Consider the following 25,384-nt stretch of genomic DNA (forward strand, 5'->3'; position numbering starts at 1 on the left):
TCCCAAGCTCAGCTCCCCTTGTGCTCCCTCCTCAGCCGCTGCCTTCCAAACACTGTGGTTCTATCGATTTCTGGTGAGGTGACCCCATTTAGATCTCCTAGGAGTATCATCTTCTAGTGATTAATGAAAGCCAGGTTTTCCCCATTGGGACAGCCTTTTCTTCTTATGAAGAAATTCTGCAAGGCGGTACAGGTTAAGAACTAGAGTTTCCTTCTCCTAGATGGGCTACCTTCCCAGGTTGATGAGCCCCATCTCTCCCTCACTTCCCTCTTCAGTGTGTGTAGAAACTGCCTTCTTAACCATTGGACACACTGTTGGTCTCACCTGCTCAATATCCTGGAGCTTGTCTTCACATGCAGGGGAAACTCACTGAGGATTTGAGACCCATCAGCTCCCCTCACCTGGTTTAGCTGGCCAGTGGAAACCATTCCTAGGGTGTGGCAAATGTTGCATGCTGACGGGTTCTAGGAGCCACAGGTTAGAGATGAGTAGAGGGTGGGGATGAAAGGTGAACAAAGTACCTCAGAAGGAGCATGGTGTGTCCCCCACCAGAAGGACTACTTCTCCCCTAACACCCTAACCATGCTAACAAGGGATCTATGTTAAGACAAATGTTTCACCATATATATGACTTTTAAGGGGGGGGGGTTGACTGGGGAAAGTAGCTTGAATATCCCAGGAAGGAATTCCAGGCCTAAGTGTTAAATATTTATGAAACAGTTCACATCCCTCATGGGTTGGTGCATATTTTCCTCATATTTTAGTCTCTTGTTTTTTCACAGCACTCCCCACTACCTGCAAAAAAGCTTTCTATATTTCAGAAAATATGGAGATCTAACTGAAGTTATGTGAATGAAAAGCATGTGAAATCACATTGTTTCCAGTTTTCTTGTTTCCATATGAAATTTAAATAACTGAAGAGAATAATGCTTAAGCCCTAAAACAAATTGACACAGTAATTTATTAATACCAAAGGCATCCTTCATTGTAGTTAAGCACCATAAAGAGCTGGAAATAGCATAGTTTCTCACAAAGTATGGCCAATATGTCAAAGGAAAGACTTCCTTGTTGCAATTTCAGCATGTATGAAGATCCTCTTTGCAGATGCCAACACGTGAAGACCATGACTTTGGCCTCTCACATAGGCTGCATAATTATTGTAAAAGCTCAAACAGTTGTACTTATTCAGAATATTTCAAAACCCATTATTCATGGTACACTGCCATGTGGATCTACCTGTGGCAGCATTCCTGTGTTGGAAGTGCAACAGCAGAGATCATTCCATGTGCAACTAAAGGGTTAACTATGTCAGTGTTGAAGTCAAATGGAGGGGTGGATTGTGTTGCTTAGCAACCAGGCAGAGTGGAATGATGTTTGCAGAAGTAGCACCTGTCCTGATTGCTTTTGCAGGTCTTCAGAAGTTTTCTCTCTCTGTTTAGTTAAATGTCTCCCTGCTATGTTACAAGGCCTGAAGTAGGGACAAAGCCCCTTTGTTCCCTTTCTCCTCAGATTATACATTTTCTGTTCAGTTTCCTCAGTAAAGTGTTCTCAGGATTTCTTTCCCCTCTCAACTCCATATGCACTACGTGGTGTCACTAACATACTGAGTATTCTGTGCTATGCAGTTTGTCAGGTCCCTTCCCCAGCAGACCAAGGCACAGAGGGACTGCAGTTACATTGGAGCTACTGTACTCCTTTTGTGCTCTGAGCTTGACTTGTAGCACGTTTGCCAAATAGGCCACCCTACTATTCTAATACAGTGGAACCTCGGTTTATGAACACCTCGGTTTATGAATTTTCAGTTTATGAACGGCGCGGAACCATCTGGAACGGATTAATTCATATTCCATTACTTTCAATGGGAAAGTTCGCTTCAGTTTATGAACGCTTCAGTTTATGAACAGACTTCCGGAACCAATTACACCCATGCTTCAGTTTATGAACGCTTCAGTTTAAGTACTCTGCGGACCCGTCTGGAACGGATTAATCCACTTTCCATTACTTTCAATGGAAAAGTTTGCTTCAGTTTATGAACGCTTCAGTTTAAGTACTCCGCGAACAGATTAATCCACTTTCCATTACTTTCAATGGGAAAGTTCGCTTCAGTTTATGAACACTTCAGTTTATGAACAGACTTCCGGAACCAATTGTGTTCATAAACCGAGGTACCACTGTATAGTTTATTATGTCCACCGTCTTTGTCCAGTGATGGGCAAGGTCAAGTAAATAAATAAACATTTGAAATGAATTAATGTTCCTGAATAGTCCAACATGCAGGGTGTTAATGAGTCATTGGCAACAGCTGTTGGCTATTTAATGGTTCTCCCCCAGGGTAAATCCATAGTAAACAACGACATTGTGCGGATGCTTCAAAAATGTGCACGAGGAGCATCTATTCCCACAACAAACACCCACAGAGCTTGGACAAGAAAGAGCTTTCCTGGACATACAGGTCAAAGCTCTCCCTCATTTAAATGTTTGCATTAGATTAGGCTGATATTGAAGTCATGGGGTGTGGGTAGGCAATGGAGCAACCCAAACATCTGTGCCGTAATTCTTTTAGAAATACCAATTGCTACTAAATTACCAGGAAACTTTAAAAAGGCATTACAGCTTCCTCTTCCTCAAATTTTATAAAATTTAATAAAACACGTTATTATTATTATTATTTAATTAATTAAATTTGTATACTGCCCTTCATCCAAAGATCTCAGAGCGGTTCACAGCATAAAAGCACAATATAAAAATATAAAATACATGCAGTACTTTGACCCTTGCTCTTTCCAAATCTTACTCCCCTTTTCCCGTTCATGGGTCTCAGCGTGTGCGGGAATTGTCATCCCACAACAATTCCTAACAGAGCGCGCAACTTCGAACGCCCCCAGGCAGCCGCCTCCTCCATTCTCACGTGCAAACCTCCCTCGGGCACGTCAGGCCCGCCACCCGGAGAGCTTGCGCAGGCAGGCTGTTGGCAGTCCGATCCCCCCTCGGATCCCCCCTCTTCTCTGGGCTATAAATGGCGCTTGGAAGCTCCGACAACAACCCGCTCCAAATGTTTCCCATATTTGTGCCGCCTCTTCGAGTCCAATCCCAGAAACGAGTCAGGGTGCAGCAGCCCCAAAGGCGCGGGGGGAACCAAGCCCACCAACCCCGCCTACGGGCCTGAAAAAGAAAAAGAAGAAAATCCCTTCAAGTAGCTGCTCCGCGCGGGCAAAGAAGAGACGGAAGCTCAGAGAAACGGCGGCCAGCCCGGCGGCGGAGCAGCCATGAAGGCGAAGGCGAAGGCGGAGGCGAAGGCGAAGGAGGGCCACGGGGATCCCCCGGCGGGCCGGCCCGAGGAAGCGCCCACGTGCTGCGGCTGCCGCTTCCCGCTGCTGGCGGCTCTCTCGCAGCTGGCTCTGGGCGCCTCGGTCTCGGTGCTGGGCTTCCTCATGGCCGCCATCAGCTCGTCTCTGCTAGTCCGAGACACTCCCTATTGGGCGGGCATCCTCGTAAGCAGACCCGTCTCTTTCCACCCTTCGGGGCGCCTTGGCATGAAACGCCGCACTAATAACGCCCAGACTAACTAACCAGCTGCCTGCCTGCCTGAGACCCGGCTCGGTGGGGCTTGAGCTCAGCTAGCTAACCTTTCAAAACAACTGGCCTGCTGTGGTTTCTTGTAACTATTTTCACATGCAAAAAAGGAAGTGGAAATAACGTGTTATTTAGAGCAAGCATCATAGGAAGCTGGGAAGACGGGGAAATAACACACTTAGATTTGCTGCGTGCATCGTTTAGCAGACTTATTATAGATTTGGATTGCAATGCAAGGATTGCTCCATGGCTGAAAGGTGGGGTTATATGTGGTTCTGGCACATGCGCGCCTGTACTTTTGCCAAGGGAAAGGGAATGAGAGGCAAGGGACGAGAATTAACGTTTTGATCCGAAATGACAGAGGAGAAGTGAATGAATGCTCCTGTTGCTTCCAGGCTGCGATGAGTTGTTGGTGTTTTTTTAAAGAGCTGCCTGTGATCTGCTTTGCGCTTCGCCCAAGCCTCCTTTGCCACTTGCCGAGCTGAAGGGTTACATTTGAAATTCAAATAAGCGAGTTTAGGGGGAGGGGAAGGACGGTGATATGTGCCAGTCCAGGAAATTCAGAATCGCCCAGCGACATGCTGCCTTGCCATACCTTGTAGCAAAGAGTAGCACGACTGACAGGGCTGTTTGTGATCATGTAAAACACGTGATCCACGGGGACAGAGAGCGCGAACCCAGCAAAGGAGTGCACGCTCATTCCAGGCATGGGAAGTAGGCCATGTGTATCGTTGTCTCTTGAGCTACTTTGCTGTATAATGGATTTTTTAATGCAGGGCCGGCTCTAGGGGAAAGCTGGGTGGTGTGGGGCGCCAGGGGTGGGGGCGCTGGGCTGCCAGGGGGGCGCTGGGCTGCCAGGGGGGCGCCGGGCTGTGTGCAGCTCCCACTCAGCAGCCGCGGCAAGAAATGGGGCAGGGCGGGGGCGCCGGAGCAATCTCCGCGCCACGGCGCCAGGGCACCCGACATGCTTAAGACGGCCCTGTTTTAATGTTTTGTTCAGTGCTCATTCCAAGTGAGTTCCTGCCAGATTCTGGGGGCTGATGATTCTGAATTTTACAAATAGAATGATCATCAGGGCCCACCACACTCGCATTGTTTTAAAATTCAATGGATTCTCCATGTGCCATATGCTACTGAGTTTATTATTTATATTAGCTTTGCCATGGTGGGGCGACAGCGGGTGGGGTGGACCCCCTGCTTGTGCCATCCACTCCCTTGCATCTGCCTTGGAGGGTGTTGTCTTACCAAGGCCCTCAGGAAGCATGAATGAAAAAATAAAGGGCAGAAACTTGGGCAAAATTAGAGTGAGCTGTGAATGTGGCCTTGTTCATCTCAGCACTCCTTTTCAAGTGCCAGAAACTCAGTGGGAGAAGCTGATAACCCAGCCGTATCCTGTTTGCATAACAGTACAATATTGCCCATTTTTCCTGATTCTTGGCTATGTTGGAGAATGGCATGCTGTAAATGTTTTTAATCTGATCCTTCCTCCAAGGAGCAAAAGGCGGCACAATGCAGCCTCTCTCACAGTGATATTCAGCTAAGTTTTTTTCAGATTACACCCACTGAAATTAATGAACATGGCTAAGGCCAATGATTTCAATAGGTCTACTCTTGAATAAAACTTAGTTGCACACATCTCTTTCCCTCTCTCCCTTCCCATAGCCCATTTTAGTCTGCAACCATGCAAAGTAGATTGGGCTGCCCTTTCTCATTTTAATTATCTTTCCAACAGTTCTGTGAAGCAGATTCAGCTGAGGAATTGTGATTGCCCAAGAGCACAGGGCAAATCTGACTGAGTGCAGATTTCAACCTTGTCCATGTTCAGCCCTCCATCCACCACATTTAGTTGATGGGAGACTATGCGAATGCAAGGATACCGAATCAGTGCCATCTCTATGACTAGGATGTAACTCAGTTGCAGAATATGTACTTTGCTTCTGAAAGTCCCATGTTCATTTTCTCACATCTCCTGGTCCTGCTGGGGTGGGGGAATGACCTTATCCAAAACCCCAGTCAGCTTCTGGCAGTACAGAGCTAGTGGCGTTGCAGCAGGGGGCGGGGCAGGGCGGCAGGGCGCTCCGGGTTCCATGTCTGCAGGGGTAACAAGAAGTCACCCTGAGGGGACTTGTGGCGGCATGAGCAGCCATCGTGCCCTTGCAGCCGCATGTGCAGCTGCGAGGAGAGGATCCCAGTGCCGGTGGCAAACCGCTATGTACAGTGCATGTGTGGCGTCGCACGCATGCGCTGTATGTAGCGCCGCTGCACATGCACTGTACTTAGCAGTTTGCCGGTGGCACAACTCCAGTGCCGTATGGATGGTGCCGGGATCCCTCCGTCACCGCTACAGCCGCAAGCAGAGGATCCCGGCACTGTCCATACGGCGCTGGAGCGGCAGCGGCAGCAAACTGCTATACAGCACATGTGCGGTGTGACTACGTACGCTGCATGCATCATACGTAGCAATGCTGCATATGCACCCTATGTAGTGACGCCTCCCCTGGGTGTCACGCCACCTTCCTTCACCCCTGGATGCAATCATGGTCTGATTAGTGTAAGGTGTAGGAAGAGTTCTGTTGCCTTCATGATCTGCTTTGAAAACAGGATGCTCTCCTTCCTTTGAGGTTTTTAAGCAGAGGTTGGATGGCCACTTGTCATGTAAGATTTAGTTAACATTCCTGTGTTGCAAGGGGTTGGACTAGATGACCCTCGGAGTCCCTTCCAACTCTACAATTCCGTGATTCTATGATGGGACAGTGATCCCCTCTCCTCAATTTGTGCCAATTGTGAATGCTGCTGATGCAATATAGACATTTAAAATCAATTCCATTTTCTAGCCAATTTAGGTTTTACAGTCTCTGAACAGAGTATTAAATAAGTGCTTTAGTTAAAATATCCAAATGTTTTCTATTTTCAATCAAGAACACTTGAATTAGATTATCACCCAAATTCAAGGCTGCATGTATACACTTGCATGTACAGTATGTCACTGGATTACTTGAGATGTGATAATTCATAGCCAAGTGTGTGAGTTGTCTGGGGGAGATATATGGGTTGATTTGGTTGTCACATTTATATCTTAATTATAGGAGATCAAGGTGGTTTGCTGCATGGCTCTCCTCCTTTCATTGTTCTAAGCCTATGAGGTAGAGTATAATGAGAATGTAGAGTATAATGGCTCAAAGGGCTGGATTATAATGGTGCAAATGCATGCAAGGGGCCGTCCAGGCTCTGAGCTTTCATTTAAAAGGAGAGAGAGAAAATATATAGTTCTCCTAGAAGGAAAGTTATGAAGCAAAATGGACAGGGAAACCTCTAAGCCAGTTTTTCCTCAAAATGTAGACCAGGACTGGGTCTTGGGGCAACTTTCAGTTGAGACTTGGTGCCCAAGCCTTGCTCCCCTAGCTATGCCTTTTGGTTGGACAATACTAAAGTTCTGGAAATGTAGTGCCATTTAGCAATTTAATCCCACATATACCCAAGACCACATCTTCAAACCTTTCTGACAATCTTGACCCCCCTCTCTCTCTCTGTTCTCCTCCATGCCTCTTGTTATCTCTGACATATGCTCTAGCTGTCTGTGTTTTCTAATATCTGTCCTTGGTAAAGCCTGGTCCTGTTTCTGTCTTGGGGAAATTTGGGTGCATACAACAACAACAACAACAACGTTATGGTGCATATGTGTACTAAAATTAGTTTTAGCCCCATCCCCCAAGCAACTAGAAGTTAAATGTGTGTATGTTGGGATAGTGACATCCTAGATTCCAGCCATATCTGCGATTTCAGCATAAGGGAACAAAATTCTGAAAATACTTTATATCTGAAAGCACCCTGCTTAATTTTGCTAACTGGCTTTTAAACCACAAAGACCAAACAAGCAGCATTACAAAGGGGGGAATTAAGATATCCTATGTCTGACTCTGAAAACAATATGTATTCTGGAGCAGATTGTGCTCCTCTCTGGCATCCGCTTATTAAGGCAGAAATGAGCCATGGTTCCTTTCTTGGCAGTGAAGCAGAACACAGAGGCAGCATGGTGTAAAATATCAGCATACTTGTTTTAGCAACATCCCAGTCAAGTGCGCTCTGCCCCCTCCCCTCCCTGCAGCACCCCACCCCACCCCACACACCAGTGTTTGATTCCACTTGGCCAACCATAGAAGAACTTTGAAACCAATACTTTTTTTCTGCAAAAATTAGCTGCACATAATAGGCTCAGCTCATCCCTGTTGGGATTACCTCAGGGGTGACTGTCTCCACGACTGCTGCTAACATGCTATGACAGAAGAGTGAAGGGAGAATGATAATGTGCTAAATAGAGCCTGATTTATTGAAGGGATCTTTGCTTTATTAGTGGCAAAACTGTCATACTGCTCCATGCTGAAAATCAAGTGCTTTAGTCCATTAGCAAAATGTTCTCAACATGCAAAAACTGGAACTGGGATTCATTACTCATTTTTTAAAAATCTTGACTTTCTGTAATAAGATTCAAAAATTTGAGAATAAAATATGGGATAATTTATGGTTTAACTGTCTTTTCTTTTTATGCTTTCAAGGTCATAAATAGGACTGTGAGGGTGGAGGGACAAGTGGAGGAGCTGAGGGTACTACCATTTATAAAAAAGATTAATGTCAGAATAAATGAAGCAATTTGAACACATTTCTTCTTTCTTTTGCTGGCAAAATAAGGGTATTGCAGAATTTTGGATTTTTGACATGGAACTGAACAGTGAAAAGGAAGGAGTAAACAATTTCTTTTTAAACTTGTGGACTAGGAGGGATGACAAAGCCGCCTGGTGGTAAAATTGTGTCTGGGCAGTGCCACTTAAAATGCCATGATCCTCCACCCTTCCCCACAAAATATCCCTGCACAACACACACACACCCTATATCAGGAGCAAGAATAGTGTGTCTGAAAACTTCTCTCTATCATTTAGGGCTCATTCACATATAATACCTTACCTTCCAAGTCCCGGACTGCAGAATCCGGGACCGGCAGCCGTGTGACACCGGAAGTTGCATTGACGCAACTTCCAGTGTCGCTCCGCCCATCTATGGGTACCAAAAATGGCCGTTGACGATACCGGAAGTCGCGTCTATGCACTTCCGGACATGCGTAGATGCGACTTTTGAAGCCGGCGGCGGCCATTTTTGGTGCCCATAGAAGGGCAAATCGGAAAGAAAAAAAAGGCCACCAGCAGGAGAAATTAACGGAGAAAAACGGGAGACGAACTGATACGGGGGACCGCTGGGAAAAGGTAAGTAAAACCGGGGGGTTTCCCGGGGATAACGGGGTACTTGGCAGCTATGATATAATACTAAAGCATATTTGCCATTTCCCCCGGGCCCAATTTGGTCTCCGCAGAGGCCATTAAACTTCATCCTGCATGGTGGGCCGAAATTCTAGCTAAAACCTTTGATGCAATCAATGCTACCGGCCTCGTACCTAGAGCGTGGAAGGAGGCCATCATAATACCAATTTATAAAAAAGGCCCCTCGGATGACCCCGGGAATTACCAAAATATTAGCCTATTATCGATCATAGGGAAAATATACACACGTTTTTTGTTAACGAGACTGTCTCAGTGGGCTGATGAGTCCAATTTGATTGGACATGAACAAGCTGGGTTTAGACCTAACCGTCCTACTACTGACCATGCTATTATCCTATACCATCTGGCACGGAAATATTCAGCCCCTTGTCGTGGTCAACTTTGTGCCGCCTTCATAGACCTGAAGGCAGCCTTTGATAGCATCCCCAGAGTCCTTCTATGGGAAAAACCTGCGCGCTGGGGTATTGATAGAAGGCTTTTGTGGCTTATAATCCAACTGCACGAAGGATCGGCCACCAGGGTGCAACTTACCCCCGCAGGAGATCTCACTACGTTAAGTTAGTATCAATAAATAAAGGAGTCCACCAAGGGTGCATACTAGCACCCTACCTATTCAATTTGTTTATCAGTGATATGAGAAACCCACTAGTTGAGTCCCATGAAACCATCCATGCCCCCCGTCTCGCAGACTACCGCTGTCCCCTGCTAGTTACAGGTAGGTAGCCGTGTTGGTCTGACGCAGTCAAAATAAAAATAAAAAATCCTTCCAGTAGCACCCTAGAGACCAACTAAGTTTGTCCTAGGTATGAGCTTTTGTGTGCATGCACACTTCTTCAGATACACTGAAACAGAAGTCACCAGGCCCTTATGTATAGTCAGAGGGCGGGGTGTGTGTGATGGGAATGGGTGATGGGCTGATAGGAGTGGTAACCCTCTTGATGACTGTTAACGACTGTTAATGACTGCAATGGGTCTTGCGGAAAAAGCAAGGGCTGAGGTGCTAAAGAAAGCTTGATCATGTATAATGAGATAAGAATCCCATGTCTCTGTTCATACCAGGTCTCTCCATGCTTTTAAGCTTGGTAATGAGCTGCAATTCAGCAACTTCTCTTTCCAGTCTGTTTCTGAAATTTTTCTGTAATAAAACAGCTGCTTTGAGATCTTGTATAGAATGTCCTGGGAGATTGAAGTGTTCTCCTACTGGTTTCTCTGTCTTGTGATTCCTGATGTCAGATTTATGTCCATTTATCCTTTGGCGTAGGGTTTGGCCTGTTTGTCCAATATAGAGAGCTGAAGGGCACTGTTGGCATTTGATGGCATATACAATGTTAGAAGATGAGCAATTAAATAGTCCTGAGATGGTATGTTGGATGTTGTTGGGGCCAGTGATGGTGTTGTAGGGTGCATGTGGCAGCAAAGTTGGCATCTGGGTTTATTGCAGGCTCTGGTACCAGTGTCCATGTTAAGTCTGGTAGTGGTATTATTGTGGGTCAGGAGTTGTTTAAGATTGGATGGCTGTCTGTAGGCAATGAAAGGTCTTCCTCCCAGAGCTTGAGAAAGAGAACTGTCATTGTCTAGGAGAGGTTGTAGATCTCTGATGATGCGCTGTACTGTTTTAGCTTGGGAGCTGTATGTGATTACTAGTGGTGTTCTGTTATTTTCTCTTTTGGGTCTGTCTTGCAGCAAGTTCTCTCTGGGTATCAGTCTGGCTCTGTTGATCTGTTGTTTAACTTCAACTGTAGATCTCTTAGGTGAGATTCTCTGTCTGTAGAGTTGGAACAGATGTGGCTGTAACGTAGGGCCTGGCTGTATACGATGGATTGTTTGGTATGTTTGGGATGGTAGCTAGAAGCATGTAGATATGTTTGTCGGTCAGTTGGTTTTCGGTATAGGGTGGTGCCTATACGCCCATCCTGTATTTTTATAGTAGTGTCCAAAAATGTATTTGTTGCATAGATTGGTTCATTGTTAGGTTGATGGTGGGGTGAAATTCATTGAATGTCTGGTGGAAGGTGCCCAGTGTCTGTTGACCATGTGTCCAGATAATAAAAAATATTGTCAATGTATCGCAGGTACAAGAGAGGTTTGAGTGGGTAGGAGTTTAGGAAACGTTGTTCTAAATCTGCGGACGATGCGGTGATCCTTTCCTACTCGAGAATTGGTCTAAAGAGGACGCTTAAGATTTTTGCTCTTTATTGTCAATCTAATTTACTAACTATAAATCATTCCAAATCTAAAGTACTGATCTTCTCTAGAAGTTGGAAACTTTATAAGTGGAAGCTTGGCGGGAAGGCAATTGAACAGGTCCTTAAATTTCAATATTTACTTTCAATACAATATGGGATGGAAAGCACAAATTGAATATTTATATAACAAGGCCAAGGCTTTGTCCCATTCGCTGTTGCGTTTCTTTTTCTCTGAGGGGGCCCTGCATGTTCCATCGGCTTTAAAGGTATTTAATGTAAAAGTGGTTGCCACAATGGCCTATGCCGCCCCGTTATGGGTCACGCTGGCTAACCTTGCGCCCTTGGTGACGCTGCAAAACCAATTTCTACGTCGGCTCCTAAAGCTACCGTCGTGTGTAAGTAATACTTCCATATGCTTAGAACTGAAGATCCCTTCATTAGAATCTCTCCTATGGAGGCGTGTCTTTAATTCTTGGCTGACTCTCTGGCATAGATTATCCAGCCACTCTCTTATACAATGCCTATGGCGGGACGAATTTGCCAGCCCATGGGCTAGTAAAATCCATGCCAAACTCCTGTTTTATGGAATCTCTCCGTCAGATTCCCTAAACTTAGACCTTGCCTCAGCCAAAAGGTCCATTAAACAAAGACTGGATGATGTTGACTTACAGTACAATCTTATGACGGGTGGAGGGGTCTGTTCACCGCGGAATATTGGTATAACCCCAATTTTATCAGGTTCCAGCGTATCTTTCCTCTCTCTCTGTTGCATCGCATAGGTTTGCATTCATCAAAGCGAGATTTAATGTTTTTCCCTCAAATATTTTGAGTCACAGATTTTCCAAATGTCACATCTCTGCTTTATGTGGTTGTGACAATAGATCGATAGAATCTCTCCAGCATATAATGTTCAACTGCCTCTTGTACAGTGCGGCCTGCACAAATATACTGAATTCAATAATTCAGGAAATTGCGGATAAACCATCAGAGTCTCATCTTGCACTCGTTTTGCAAGACAAGGACTCGAACAGAACTCTGCAGGTGGCAAGGTTCTAAACCTTAGTTCTCTCCCACAAGAGATGAACCGGAATGCTGCATGATTATTGAAACCCTTTAATATATTATTTTATTCTATTATTTCTCGGTAATTTTACACATAGATAGACATTTGACTGCGTTCACCCTAAATGGCAGTGGTGTAACTTTTATAGAGATGCTGTCTTTCTTTGTCTTTGTTTTGTTTCTGAAATGCTGTTTTTTGATTTTTGTGTTTGATGTATTTCGCTTGTGTGGGCTTTTAGCTGCAATAAAGAATCTATCTATCTAGTGCAACCCTGTAATCCTGCCTATCATACCCCCCCCCCCCCCGTTTTTAAAATGTAATTACAGTCTAGCTTTCCCTTTTTTAGGTCTGCATGGTGGCCTTATTGGGACTAGTGATGCTGTGTGTTTCTTACCAACCGGATGAGAAGACCTGCATACAATTTGCCATCAAGGTACATTGCCTGATACTGTTTTTTCTTCCTTTTTAACCTCAAATACATGAGAAGCCAGAAATAGTGGTGGGTTTCTGGAGATCAGAGTGTTGGCCTTTGTCCTGCCTTGCTCCTTGCCAGCGTGTAAAAAGCAACTCTGGGAAACAGGGGGGGGGGGCGCCGGAGGGATCTCTGAAGAACCACTGTGCTAAATAGGCTTAAGCCGGCCCTGCTCCTTCCCTCTTCCAAGCAGAACAGAGTTTATAAGTAGGCAAATAAGTGCAAATGTGATATGCCAGCCTTCCTCAACCTGGTGCCCTTCAGACTTTTTGGACTACAACTTGCATCAGCTCCAGCCTGCACAGCTGTGATACACCGATACAATAATTCAGCTTTTGCAAGGGTTCACACATTTTTACTGGGCTTGGTAGCTAACCATTGTTTTGAGTAGCCAAGATGACTTTGTTGCTTTACTTCTTTCTCTATGGAGGCAAAATGTATGTCCCTTTTGTACATGCTATGAAAATTCTTGGGAGGAAGATGTTGCAGCAGAGGAAGCTGCCTCATTCAAAGTCTATCTGGCTCAGTATTGTCCACAGTGACTGACCGGCAGTAGCCTTCCAGAGTTTCAGATAGGGGACATTTTCAGCCCTACCTGGACATGCCAACAATTGAACCTGGGACCTTCTGCTCTACCTATGAGCTATGACCTTTCCCCTAACAATATGTGTTTGTGTGCTTGGATAAACCCCTCTCTTTCTGCCCATCTATTCCCCCCCTGTAAATAATTTTCATTAAATTTCCAAATCAACAACAAATAAAAAACAAACACTTTTGCATCTTAAATCCCTGCTTATTTCAAATTGCTCTGCCAAGCTATGACTTCCCTCCCTCCCGTCATTCGGCTTCATTGCTTTCTCTTATCCCACAGTTTCTTTTCCCAATACAAGTAAATCATATTCGTAGGATTTATTTCAGTCCTGCTAGTGTCTTTAAACTTCTACAGTTTTTCTCTATATAGTCAATGAATTTACTCCAGTCTCTTAGAAACTTTGTCTGTCCCTGGTTTCGGATCCCACAGGTCAACCTTGCAAGTTCTGCATAGTCAAACATTTTCGTCTGCCACTCCTCAATCGTCGGTATCTCATGTGATTTCCACTTTGGGGCTAGTAATGTCCTCGCCGCGGTTGTGGCATACATAAATAGTCTCTTATCACCCTTTGCTATTTCTTCTCCCCTTAGTCCCAGTAAAAAAGCTTCGGGTTTTTTGGGAAAGGTATACTTACACATCTTTTTCAGTTCGTTATATATCATTTATCATATATATCATCGAACAGCTCTTACTGTCAGGAAGTTCTTCCTAATGTTTAGGTGGAATCTTCTTTCTTCAAACTACAAGAAAGAAGATTCCACCTAAACATTAGGAAGAACTTCCTGACAGTAAGAGCTGTTCGACAGTGGAATTTGCTGCCAAGAAGTGTGGTGGAGTCTCCTTCTTTGGAGGTCTTTAAGCAGAGGCTTGACAGCCATATGTCAAGAATGCTTTGATGATGTTTCCTGCTTGGCAGGGGGCTGGACTGGATGGCCCTTGTGGTCTCTTCCAAGTCTATGATTCTATGATTTCCCAAAATCCTTTTACTTTCTCGCATGTCCACCATATATGATAAAAATCTCCTTCTTTCTCTTTACATTTCCAGCATGTCTTACTACTCATCCTATACATTTTAGCTAATTTTACTGGTGTTAAATACCATCTATACATCATTTTCATTACATTTTCCTTCAAAGCAGTACATGCAGTAAATTTTATTGTTTCATTCCACAATTTCAACCATGTGTCATATTCAATATTGTACCCAAAATCTTTTGCCCATCTAATCATCACATCTTTCGTCAATTCGTCCTTCGTGAACCATTCTAACAACAGATTATACATTTTTGACAATAATTTTGCTCTTCCTTCCAACAATTCTATTTGAAATTTGGACCTCTCATCTTCAAACCCTATTTTCTTATCTTTTGCCAATACATCATTCACTTGGTGGTACTGTAACCATCCAGTTAACACCTCTTTTATTTCCTCATATGGTTTTAATTTCCAGCTTTTATCTGTTTTCAACAAAATCTCCTCATACATGGCCATCCTTCCTTCCATATTTAATTTCTTAACTGTTAAGACTTCTACTGGTGAAATCCACCATGGCATTTTTCTTTCCAACAGCATTTTATTCCTTTCCCAAACCTCATACAGTGTTCTTCTTATCACGTGGTTCGTAAAACCTCTATGTACTTTTGTCTTTCCATACCAGAGGTTGTCGTATCCTTCTAAATCTAACAAATCTGTATTTTCCAGTGTTATCCATTCTCTTAACCAACAGAGACAGGACGCTTCATGGTATATCCTCAAATCTGGCACAGAGAATCCACCTCTTTCTTTCTTGTCAATCAATAATTTAAATTTTATTCTTGGCTTCTTCCCCTGCCAGATGAATCTAGATAAAGTTTTTTGCCATTCTTTGAATTGTCTTGTCCCCTTAATTATCGCAATTGTTTGAAATAGGAATAACATCTTAGGTAATACCGTACGTTCATCTTAATAGCTGCAATTCTTCCCATAAACGACAACTTCAATCTATTCCATACTTTCAAATCTTTTTTGACCTCCTTCCATATTATTTCATAATTATCATTATACAGATTTATATTCTTTGCTGTCAGCCATATTCCCAGATATTTAACTTTTTTGGCCACCATAATTCCATATTTTTGCTGTAATTCTTCTTTTCTTCACTCCTCATATTCTTGACCACCATATTTTGTCTTATTTTTATTTAATTTAAATCCAGCCAACTGTCCAAATTTCTCAATCTCTTCTAATGCTTCTGCAACACTTTTGTTGGGATTTTCTAGGGTTAAAACCAAATCATCCGGAAAGGCCTTTAACTTAAATTCCTTTGCATCTTTCTGCCCATCTAAGGGTGCCATTTTGCATCCTGATGCCTTTGAAAAAAGTCTGATACTCCTGTGGAACAGGAAGTTGTCACTGCTGGATTCCAGAATTACATTTCTGGCTTATTAACTATGAATCCCAAAATTTGGGATCCCCTCCAAACCTGTGCCAAAGTTTTACAATTGTTTCCCAGTGTTTTGCAGTGCCCCACAAACGGAGTAGTTGATATTCAAGCCGAGGGTCATGGCTGTCACTAAATGGGGCCTTAAATTTCTGTGTACCATGGGCAACCTTGTTGCTATTTGTGGATTGCTGGGTTTGTTTTGGTTTTTTTGGCTCAGTAAATTGGACAGATTTATTCATTATTGATCTGGCAGCATGTGTACAAAGAAACCAAGGCATGATTAGGATTTTGTTTAAAGTATTGATTTCCCTCCCCCTCTTTTATCTTTTGCCAGTGGAACTGAAAAAGAGACATGTGTAGGATGTCCTTCACAGTCCTACCCGTCCCTTTCTCCTCTCCTCTATGTTTATGTAGCAATCACCAGCCTGTATTTATGTCAAGCTGTGAAAAACAGCAAATCCAAACTTCTTTGCTAGCTCCCTGTTTGGTGTGTGCAGTTTTGGAATTGCTTCTTAGTCTGCCATGTGACGGTGAGATCTCAGGGTAATCTCATGCACAAGCTTTGATCCCCTCCTTTGATCTCCTCATTCTGACATATGGAGAAAATGTTCTGCCCTTCCAGTGCCTGAAACCATGCAATAAACATTAACAGGGTAATAGCTCCTACCCCCAAGCCCACATGAATCTCTGTGTCACTGGGGATTGCCTTGAAGGGTGCCGGCTATACAGTGGGACCTCAGGTTACGAACAGCCTAGTTAATGAACTTTTGGGATTATGAACACTTCAAATGAGTGTTCCAGGTTGCGTATTTTTTTTGGTATACGAACGTACTCCGTTGGGGGTGCACTTCCGTTTTGAGTGCCACACTTCCGTTGTCTGGCAGCGGAGAAGGGGGTTGTCAAGGTGTTTCCGCAGCCGCAAGGGAGGGAAGCTGTGTGCCCGCCAGCCAGCTGGTTTGCAGGCGCGCACCTCCCCTCCCCATGCCGCTGCAGGAGGTGCGCACTCTAGGGAGCATTTCCCGCAGCAGCTTGGGGGGGGGGATCTGTGTGGATCCCAGTTCAGCTACTGATTGATAGATAGATTGATTGATTGTGTGACTGCGGAAATGGATAAAAGCCCCCCCCCCCTCCAAACAATGACTATCATCAGTGCAGGTAAGAAAACAATTAATTTTTGTTTTTATCATCTACAATACTGTTTTATTTATTTTATAGTACAGTACATTGATTATTGCTTTCATTTTATGGATCAATGGTCTTGTTAGATAGTAAAATTCAAGTTAAATGGCTGCTTTAGGGGTTGTTTTTAAAAGTCTGGAACGGATTAATCCATTTTGCATTACTTTCTATGGGAAAGCGCACCTTGGTTTTGGAACGCTTTGGTTTTGGAATGGACTTCCAGAACGGATTAAGTTTGTAAACCAAGGGGCCACTGTATGTGTTTTACAGTCCCTGATGACCTAAATACTGCATTTGAAGGCATTTCTTTTAAAAATATCATAGATGTATCAATAGATAAATATCAATAGACGTACCAAGATTTCATAAGAATATGAGAAGAGCACTGCTGGATCTGACCAAAGGTCTGTGTAGTGGAACATTGCCCACAAGCAAGGCTCCGAGGCAAGGGATAGACCTCTCTTGCGCTTGTTTTCTGGCAACCGCCATTTAGTTACATACTGTCTCTCTGAACGTCAACTTTCCATATGGCCATCCTGCTAAAAAGCCATCGATTTATTTGTCAAACATATTGATAGGGTCACCTTCTCTGAGTCAAACTCGCTAAGGGGACTTCACACAATAAAATACTTTTTGAAAAACCTTTCCAACTACTACTACTATTATTTATTAAATTTATATACCACCTTAGTCATAGAATCATAGAATCATAGAGTTGGAAGAGACCACAAGGGCCATCCAGTCCAACCCCCTGCCAAGCAGGAAACACCATCAAAGCATTCCTGATATATGGCCGTCAAGCCTCCACTTAAAGACCTCCAAAGAAGGAGACTCCACCACACTCCTTGGCAGCAAATTCTACTGCCGAACGGCTCTTACTGTCAGGAAGTTCTTCCTAGTTCTTCCTAGGTGGATTCTTGATCTGATTCAGCAGAATCTTCTCTCGTTTGGTCTTATTTCCTGAATGTTCAAAGTGTTTAAAATATATTACATCTGTAATCTTGCAAAGTAGGCTTACTTTACAAGATGTATCATCAGCATACAGATTGAGAGATGAGGCTAAAGCTGAGAGATATTAACAAAAGAGAAGCACTATTTTTAACAAAAATATATTGGCTCCAATGAAGAGTTAGACTTGCAGACAAAATGCTAAATTATATGAGCCTGTTTTTTCTAGCATCTCCTTTTATTGGATTTTAGCATCTAGTCCTGCTGTCTTTATTTTTTGCCTTATCAGCTTATAGCATAGCTTACATCATAGAATCATAGAGTTGGAAGGTCCTTAGCCAATACTCTACGCTAGCTCTATTAACTGTTCAGAATCATCTCACTTTTAAACTCTGGTCAACTGTGAATACTTCTCTGCTCCCCCCTTGATTGAAGTTTGCTTTCTTGCCCATAGGTTGCAGCATCAAGTGATGGCATACATCTGTGAGCTAGACAAAATTTGTAAATGTCTAAAAATGCAGAGATGGATTGGTGAATTTTGACAGGTACCCATATGTGATTGGCAGTGCTTATTGGTGTTTGTCCAAAACATAGGAAAGTCATCACCTATTTCTTGGCAGGGGGTTGGACTGGATGGCCCTTGTGGTCTCTTCCAACTCTATGATTCTATTTCTGGACATTTGTGAAAGTCATCTGGGACTGTCAGAGTTCGTATATAAATGACAACCTTCACCAACTTGCAAACATTCACTGTAAAGCCCATGTAAAATTGCTTGTAATGCTAAAAATAAATTCATTGTGTTTCCTTTCCAGGTTGCCTACTTTCTGCTGAGCGCTCTGAGTCTGATTGTCTGTGTTTTGGCCGTAGCTTTTGCTGCCTACTGTTACTCACAGATCACACAGTTTACCTGCGAAACCACCACTGAGGCCTGTCAGTGTAAACTGGAAACAGTGGATCCCCTCAGCAGAACCTTCATGTACAAGAATGTATCCGACTGTACTGACATCACCGATACTTTCATCCTTTACTTGCTGATCCAGATAGTGCTTAACCTCCTTGCAGCAATCGTGGGCTTCACAGTGTGTTTTGTGATGTGGAAAGACAGGTACCAGGTCTTTTATGTAGGCATCTGGCTACAGTCATTAACTACTACGGAGGTCCAACAACAGAAAGTATAGGCATCCAGGCTGTGTTGAGAAGAACAGTAAACCATCACCATCCCACCACCCAATGGACAAAAAACACCATGCACAGCAAAGACTTCAGATTGACCCTAATAGAGATATGTCTAATTTTATTTAGTTCATTAGGTCAATTCTGTGTCCAGGGCAGCTGTCTATCAGCTCCATCTGGTACGCAGGCTGAGTCCCTACCTGCCCGCAGACTGTCTCACCAGAGTGGTGCATGCTCTAGTTATCTCTCACTTAGACCACTGCAATGCGCTCTACGTGGGGCTACCTTTGAAGGTGACCCGGAAACTACAACTAATCCAGAATATGGCAGCTAGACTGGTGACTGGCAGTGGCTGCCAAGACCACATAACACTGGTCTTGAAAGATCTACATTGGCTCCCAATACGTTTCCGAGCACAATTCAAAGCCCTTTAAAGCCCTTTAAATAATAATAATAATAATAATAATAATAATAATAATAATAATAATAATAATTTATTTATACCCCGCCCATCTGGTCGGGTTCCCCCAGCCACTCTGGGCGGCTTCCAACAAAACATTTAAATACAAAAATTCATCAAACATTAAAAGCTTCCCTAAACAGGGCTGCCTTGAGATGCCTTCTAAAGGTCTGGTAATTGTTGTTCTCTTTGACCTCTGGTGGGAGGGCATTCCACAGGCCATTTGGTCCAGTATACCTGAAGGAGCGTCTCCACCCCCATCGTTCTGTCTGGACACTGAGGTCCAGCTCCGAGGGCCTTCTGGCAGTTCCCTCATTGCGAGAAGCCAAGTTGCAGGGAACCAGGCAGAGGGCCTTCTCGGTAGTGGCACCCACCCTGTGGAATGCCCTCCCACCAGAGGTCAAAGAGAACAACAGCTACCAGACTTTTAGAAGACATCTGAAGGCAGCCCTGTTTAGAGAGGCTTTTAATCTTTAATCGATTATTTTATTCTTCTGTTGGAAGCCGCCCAGAGTGGCTGGGGAAACCGAACTAGATGGGCAGGGTATAAACAATATATTATTATCATTATCATTATCATTATTATTATATACAGTGCTTTTTTCTGTGGGTACGCATACCCCTAAACATTTTGTGAATCTTTGATACTTTTGTCCATTTACTATATTTATTTCCCTGATTTACAATGGTGATTTTCTTGAGTCAAAATGAGAATACCCCTAAGCATTTTTTTTTTAAAAAAAGCACTGATTATATATACAAACCTACAGTGGTTTTATACTAATTTTGCTGCCCAGGCATCTCCCAAAGAACCATGGGATTTGTAGTAACTTGCTGAGCATGTTAAGAATGATCAGTTAAGGATGTGTAGTCCCTTTCACAGAACTACAGGTCCTGTCATTTCCTGGGGAGAGGGAATGAAAGTGAAATGACCAGGTCTGTAGTTTCCATATGCTCCACCCGCCTATCCCAACCTATAAGATTAGCTGGATCTAAACTAACAGAAAATATTATATAGCTACTTCTGGTCCCAAAGCTGGCATATGAAAGACAGTACTTGACTAATAGCCAAATCCATATATTGCTGCTGTTGTGGCAAAAATTTCTATATTTGCATTCCCTCTCCTTTACCATCTCCATCACTGTAACACAGCTAGAATTGGTCATACAACCCCAAATCATCGCATTTTGCAGACCAGACTGTATGACCACATATGAAAGGTCACTTCTTGAACTTAGTTGGAGAAAAGGCGACGCTAGAAAACCTGATTTGCTTCCCTTTTATAGGGTTCAAAACCTGCCACTTGAAACAGCTGTGTCTCTCTACCTCATCTAGAGACAGCCATATGTAAATACTGCTGCAATGGAGTATAATATGTTTTGAGGAGACCCTTTCCTCCTAAATACATGATTCCATGCAGGCAATGAGACTTGCACTCCATTCTTCAACATATTCACCTTGAAATAAGCCCTTCTCATAAAAGAACTTATATTCCAAGTAAGAATGTTGAGGATTCAAAGCCAATTTCCCTTAACTGTATGTATTGTGGATCAAGTACTATCCTACACTCTATACTTGCATAGCTGGTAGCATACAAGGGCTAATCTATGAAAACTTACTGGTAGATAAATGTCCATTTTCGCTGCTGAGCTACAAAATCAACACTGAATTCTAAGAAATTACAAAAGATCCACTTTTCTTGGCTACTTCAGGACAACCTTTCTGAAATGAAAGGGCTCTCCCAACACTCATGGACACAGGGAGCATGGAGAAAAGCACTCCTTGGCCAGAGGTCTTCTGGTGCTGCTGTCCTGCAGATGCCAGCTTTTAGGATCACGGCAACAGAACATCTGCCTCATCACCTGACAACATGTCAAGATGGTGACTGTCTTGCCTAAGCCATAAAACACAGCCTTGCACAAACCACAGTCACCAATGGAAGCGCTGCACACTGGGATGAAGTGGAAGGGCTGGGAGAGACTTATCACTGTGAAAGCAGTGTTTTCTGGTGGTGCCCAATGCTCCAGACTGTGCCTTCATGTGATTGCCATCTGCGCCTTGCCAACTCAGTCCTGCTGCTCTGTGTGGGAAGCTGCTTGGAGCTCCGCCTGAAAAGCAGAGCTACAGTAGAACTTTGAAAACTCTGTACAAGACTAATCTCTCTCTCTCTCTCTCTCTCTCTCTCTCTCTCTCTCTCTCTCTCTCTCTCTCTCTCTCTCTCTCTCACACACACACACACACACACACACACACACACACCTGCCAAATAGTGTGGCATTTTCTTGGAGCTTCTTAATATTATGTTTGCTACTTTGCCTGAAAAAGTTGCTGTGCTATTTATTCTATATTTAAAGCTCAGTCTACCAGGATCCTCCCCTGCCTATTGAAATCTCTCCAATCTCTACCCGCCCCCTGCTTATGTTTGGAATGTGTTTTTACATTTTGGTAAAGGGTGTGGATTGGGAAGGGGCCTGCAAGGGAGTCAGTGAGGAACAACACTCAAGGACTACCAAAGCATAAAGACCAGGAACTTTCTTTTGGAATAAGTTACTTAATGTTCTGCTTTCCCTGCATTCTAATAATATTCGCACTCTGCATGCACAAAAAAAGATAGAGAAATGGTGTGGAGCTAAACTGGCAGTAACAACTGAAGGACGCCTCTGGTTTCAGCTTCTGCCTGTCAAGAAAGACATGCTGGGAAGGAAGTGCAAAAGGCACCTGAGAAATGAGTGGCTGGGATCCATAGCTCAGTGGCAAGGCACTTGTTTAGCATGAGGAAGGGCCCTGGTCCTTGACATCTTCAGGTAGGGCTAGGAAAAGACCCCGGCCTGAAACCTCAAAGTCTTGCTGCCTGTCAGTATAGTCAGTAGTGAGCTAGATGGATTATGGTCTTACTCACCATAAGGCAGTTTCCTCTGTTGCTATGCTGATTGCTTCCAGAACTCAGACCCGGGTGTGTGTGTGTGTGTGTGTGTGTGTGTGTGTGTGTGTGTTGCCATCAGTCCTCACTGCCCCGGCTTCAGGCCTGCAAGCTGGTCGTTGTGGTCCAAGGTCCTCTACAATAAACAACTCCTGTGTGTTGCAGATTGGGATTGCAGGTAGAGCCCACCTCTGGAAAGGTTGAAGAGCACGGCTGTTCTGTAGCACATTTACACAGAGCTCTAGTTGGAGCTTCAATGTGACCTTTCCATTAGACACGACCCTGGAAAGTCACAAAGAAGCAGAGGAACCACTTGCCCCGTGGCTTCCTCCCAAGCTGCTAGGCTAATGCCCAGATGTTGGCAGTGTTTGGGTTTCTTTCCCAGCCCAGCAGCTAAGGAGGAATGAAATCCCTGGGAGGTAGTGGTTCTTTATTCATGCGCAGGTGTGTGGGCTTCTTCACCTATTACACTATCTGCACACATGTACAAGTGTCTGAGTGGGAGTGTGTACATTTATTGCTTTGCACAGCTCAACTATTTATACACACAGGTGCATAGACTGTACTCTTGTTGAATACCCTTATGCATATTTACCCACATTCAATTCCTGCCACGCCCCCCCCCCCCAGCCTCCACTGGCTTACGAAGATGAATTTTTAAAGGAGTCTATTAATGTAACAGAATCATTCATTATTAACACCTGCCACAAACTACATACAATACACTTTAATCTGTGAGGTCCATTTATAATCATTATATGCACAATATATATATTAACTAATATTGGAAAACTTGCAAAATGTATACATAGCAGCTTTGGGGTTTTTTACTGTGGTGCTTTTCATGCCTTTGGATGCATTAAACACTTCAGACAGTTATTTTTAAAGCCATGTGTACAGTGTGTATTTTGTTAATTAGAATAACCATTTTATTTTCTTGGACACATGTCTCTTGGACACATCAGAGGCGGAGCTAGGTGCTCCGGGACCTGGAGTGGCATGCACCCGGGGGCGGGGCTAGCCACTCATGGGGCAGGGCTAGCATCCCAGGGGGCTGCTGCGCACTTCCCGGGGGGGGTGCCAGCTGCTGCGAGCCTCCTGGGGGGTGCACTCCCCATGGCATCCGGGGGGCGCTGCCCGCGGCAAGCGTTGGGGGTGGTGTGGTGATGTCACCCCCCTCAGGGATGGCACCCGGGGCGGACTGCACCCACCCGCACCCCCCTTTCTCCACTACTGGGACACATCATCTCTCTCTCTCTCTCTCTCTCTCTCTCTCTCTCTCTCTCTCTCTCTCTCTCTCTCTCTCTCTCTCTCGATGCAGGGGAAAGGTTCTTTCACCCAGCCTTTCCCAGTATGAACTGCAAGAGGGCTTAGACAACTCCACCCCCATTCTCTGCAGCTCTCTTCCAGCACACAACTACAGAGTTTTCTCCCTCCCTCTCTTACACACACGCACCACACACACACACACACACACACACACAGAGAGAGAGAGAGAGAGAGAGAGAGAGAGAGAGAGAGAGAGAGAGAGAGAGAGAGAATAAATTCCAGTGATGTTATAGAACATATTTACTATCCTCACATTTCCTCAGGAAGAAAGCTTAAAATTCCCGTCAAATTTCCCTGTTAGGCAAAACTTAATGACCACTTTGGGGAATACACAGAACCAAGAATGTGCAGAAAGGTTGATAGTCTTATTGGAACATTTTTTTCTACTTAAAAAAAGCCCTTAGATGTTTTCTCTGAGCAAGAACTGCCAGGTGTCCACAGATGACATGTGCCCTCCTCACTAGTACAGTGGTACCTTGGGTTAAGAACTTAATTTGTTCTGGAGGTCCATTCTTAACCTGAAACTGTTCTTAACCTGAAGCACCACTTTAGCTAATGGGGCCTCCCGCTGCCACCACCATGCAATTTCTGTTCTTATCCTGAAGCAAAGTTCTTAACCTGAGGGTTAGTGGAGTCTGTAACCTGAAGCATCTGTAACCTGAAGTGTCTGTAACCCGAGGTACCACTTGGCACTTGGAAAATGTCTCGGTAAAAAATCCACAGTGCCAGAGAGCCAATTGTGCTTCCTTCTCAGTTCCTGTTTGTACTGGCTCAGCATCTCCACTCCCTGTAAACATTTCATGGGATGCCAGGATTCTGTTGGTGAGGCATACACCATTCTGTGGTCGTGTCTCTTTTTCTGCTCTTTTAGATGTGGAAGCTAATTTTTGTTATGACACACCCCATGACAGACTTTCTTATTGGCACCCAGGATACTTTATCAAAATTCCAAATGTTCCCACGAGCCCCAAAAAGTCGCTAACACCTGACATATATTATTACACAATCTTTGCTGCCCATTTTGTCCAGGTTGTGCCCAGAGCATGTGTCCTTTTCACACCATTCTCATTACACCACTGTTTAAAAAATCACTTTTAAATACTTTATTTGTAATAACCAGCCATTCATAATCATCAACCTCTTGTTTATTCCTAATAAGGTAAAGGTAAAGGACTCCTGGACAGTTAAGTCCAGTCATTTTCAACTATGGGGTGCATCACTCATCTCCGCTTTCAGGTAAAGGGAGCCAGGGTTTGTCCACAGGCAGCTTTTCCAGGTCATGTGGCCAGCAAGACGGAAGCATTTGCAACAGGACACCTTGACAGAAGCCAGAGTATTGTTTACCTTCCCGATGCAGCAGTACCGATCTATCTCCTCACGCTGGTATGCTTTTGAACTGCTAGGTTTGCAGGGGCAAAGGAAGCTCACCCTGATGGGCAAGGCCAAGAGGCTCGGTGGTTTAGACCACAAGGCCACCCCTAATATTAAATCTCATGGCTGCCATGCCAATGTCAGGCTGTGGGTCTTGGGAGGCAAAAATAGAGGGAATAAACGGAAGAAAGCAACAGGCAAAAAACTCACCTTTCTGCCTGTCAAGTAAGTACTTTATGGGTGACCTTGAGTGACTGGATATATAGAGGATGGCAGATTTACATTTGGCTTTCACAGCTCTGAGAAACGGGAGTGATTCATTGTTTGACCCAGTTTTAACAGCATGGCATGCAGACAGGGGCGT

The 25,384-nt window shown here is 44.1% G+C and overlaps 1 protein-coding gene across 2 annotated transcripts; it reads left to right on the forward strand.

Moving 5' to 3' along the window:
* Nucleotides 1-901: 901 nt before the first annotated feature.
* SSPN (sarcospan) lies at nt 902-19,510 on the forward strand. 2 transcript variants are annotated; one of them, XM_035128393.3, is made up of 3 exons: nt 902-3,491; nt 12,499-12,585; nt 18,579-19,510. In XM_035128393.3, exons 1-3 carry the CDS (start codon nt 3,267-3,269, stop codon nt 18,942-18,944), a joined length of 678 nt encoding a protein of 225 aa, XP_034984284.2. In that variant the 5' UTR covers nt 902-3,266; the 3' UTR covers nt 18,945-19,510. The 2 variants fall into 2 exon arrangements, with proteins under 2 accessions (XP_034984284.2, XP_088508448.1); XM_088652322.1 differs by lacking the exon at nt 902-3,491 and adding an exon at nt 3,812-3,830 and having other exon boundaries at nt 18,579-19,082.
* The last annotated feature ends 5,874 nt before the right edge of the window (nt 19,511-25,384 follow it).

Source organism: Zootoca vivipara, chromosome 9 (genome assembly GCF_965207765.1).
Source record: "Zootoca vivipara chromosome 9, rZooViv2.hap1.1, whole genome shotgun sequence".
Lineage (NCBI taxonomy): Eukaryota > Metazoa > Chordata > Lepidosauria > Squamata > Lacertidae > Zootoca > Zootoca vivipara.

Excerpts from the sequence above, each read along its gene's own strand:
- SSPN (XM_035128393.3), top strand. The coding sequence starts at position 3,267 with ATGAAGGCGAAGGCGAAGGCGGAGGCGAAGGCGAAGGAGGGCCACGGG. Across the intron at positions 3,492-12,498 it reads CCTATTGGGCGGGCATCCTC|GTCTGCATGGTGGCCTTATT; the intron begins GTAAGCAGACCC and ends TCCCTTTTTTAG. Across the intron at positions 12,586-18,578 it reads GCATACAATTTGCCATCAAG|GTTGCCTACTTTCTGCTGAG; the intron begins GTACATTGCCTG and ends TTTCCTTTCCAG.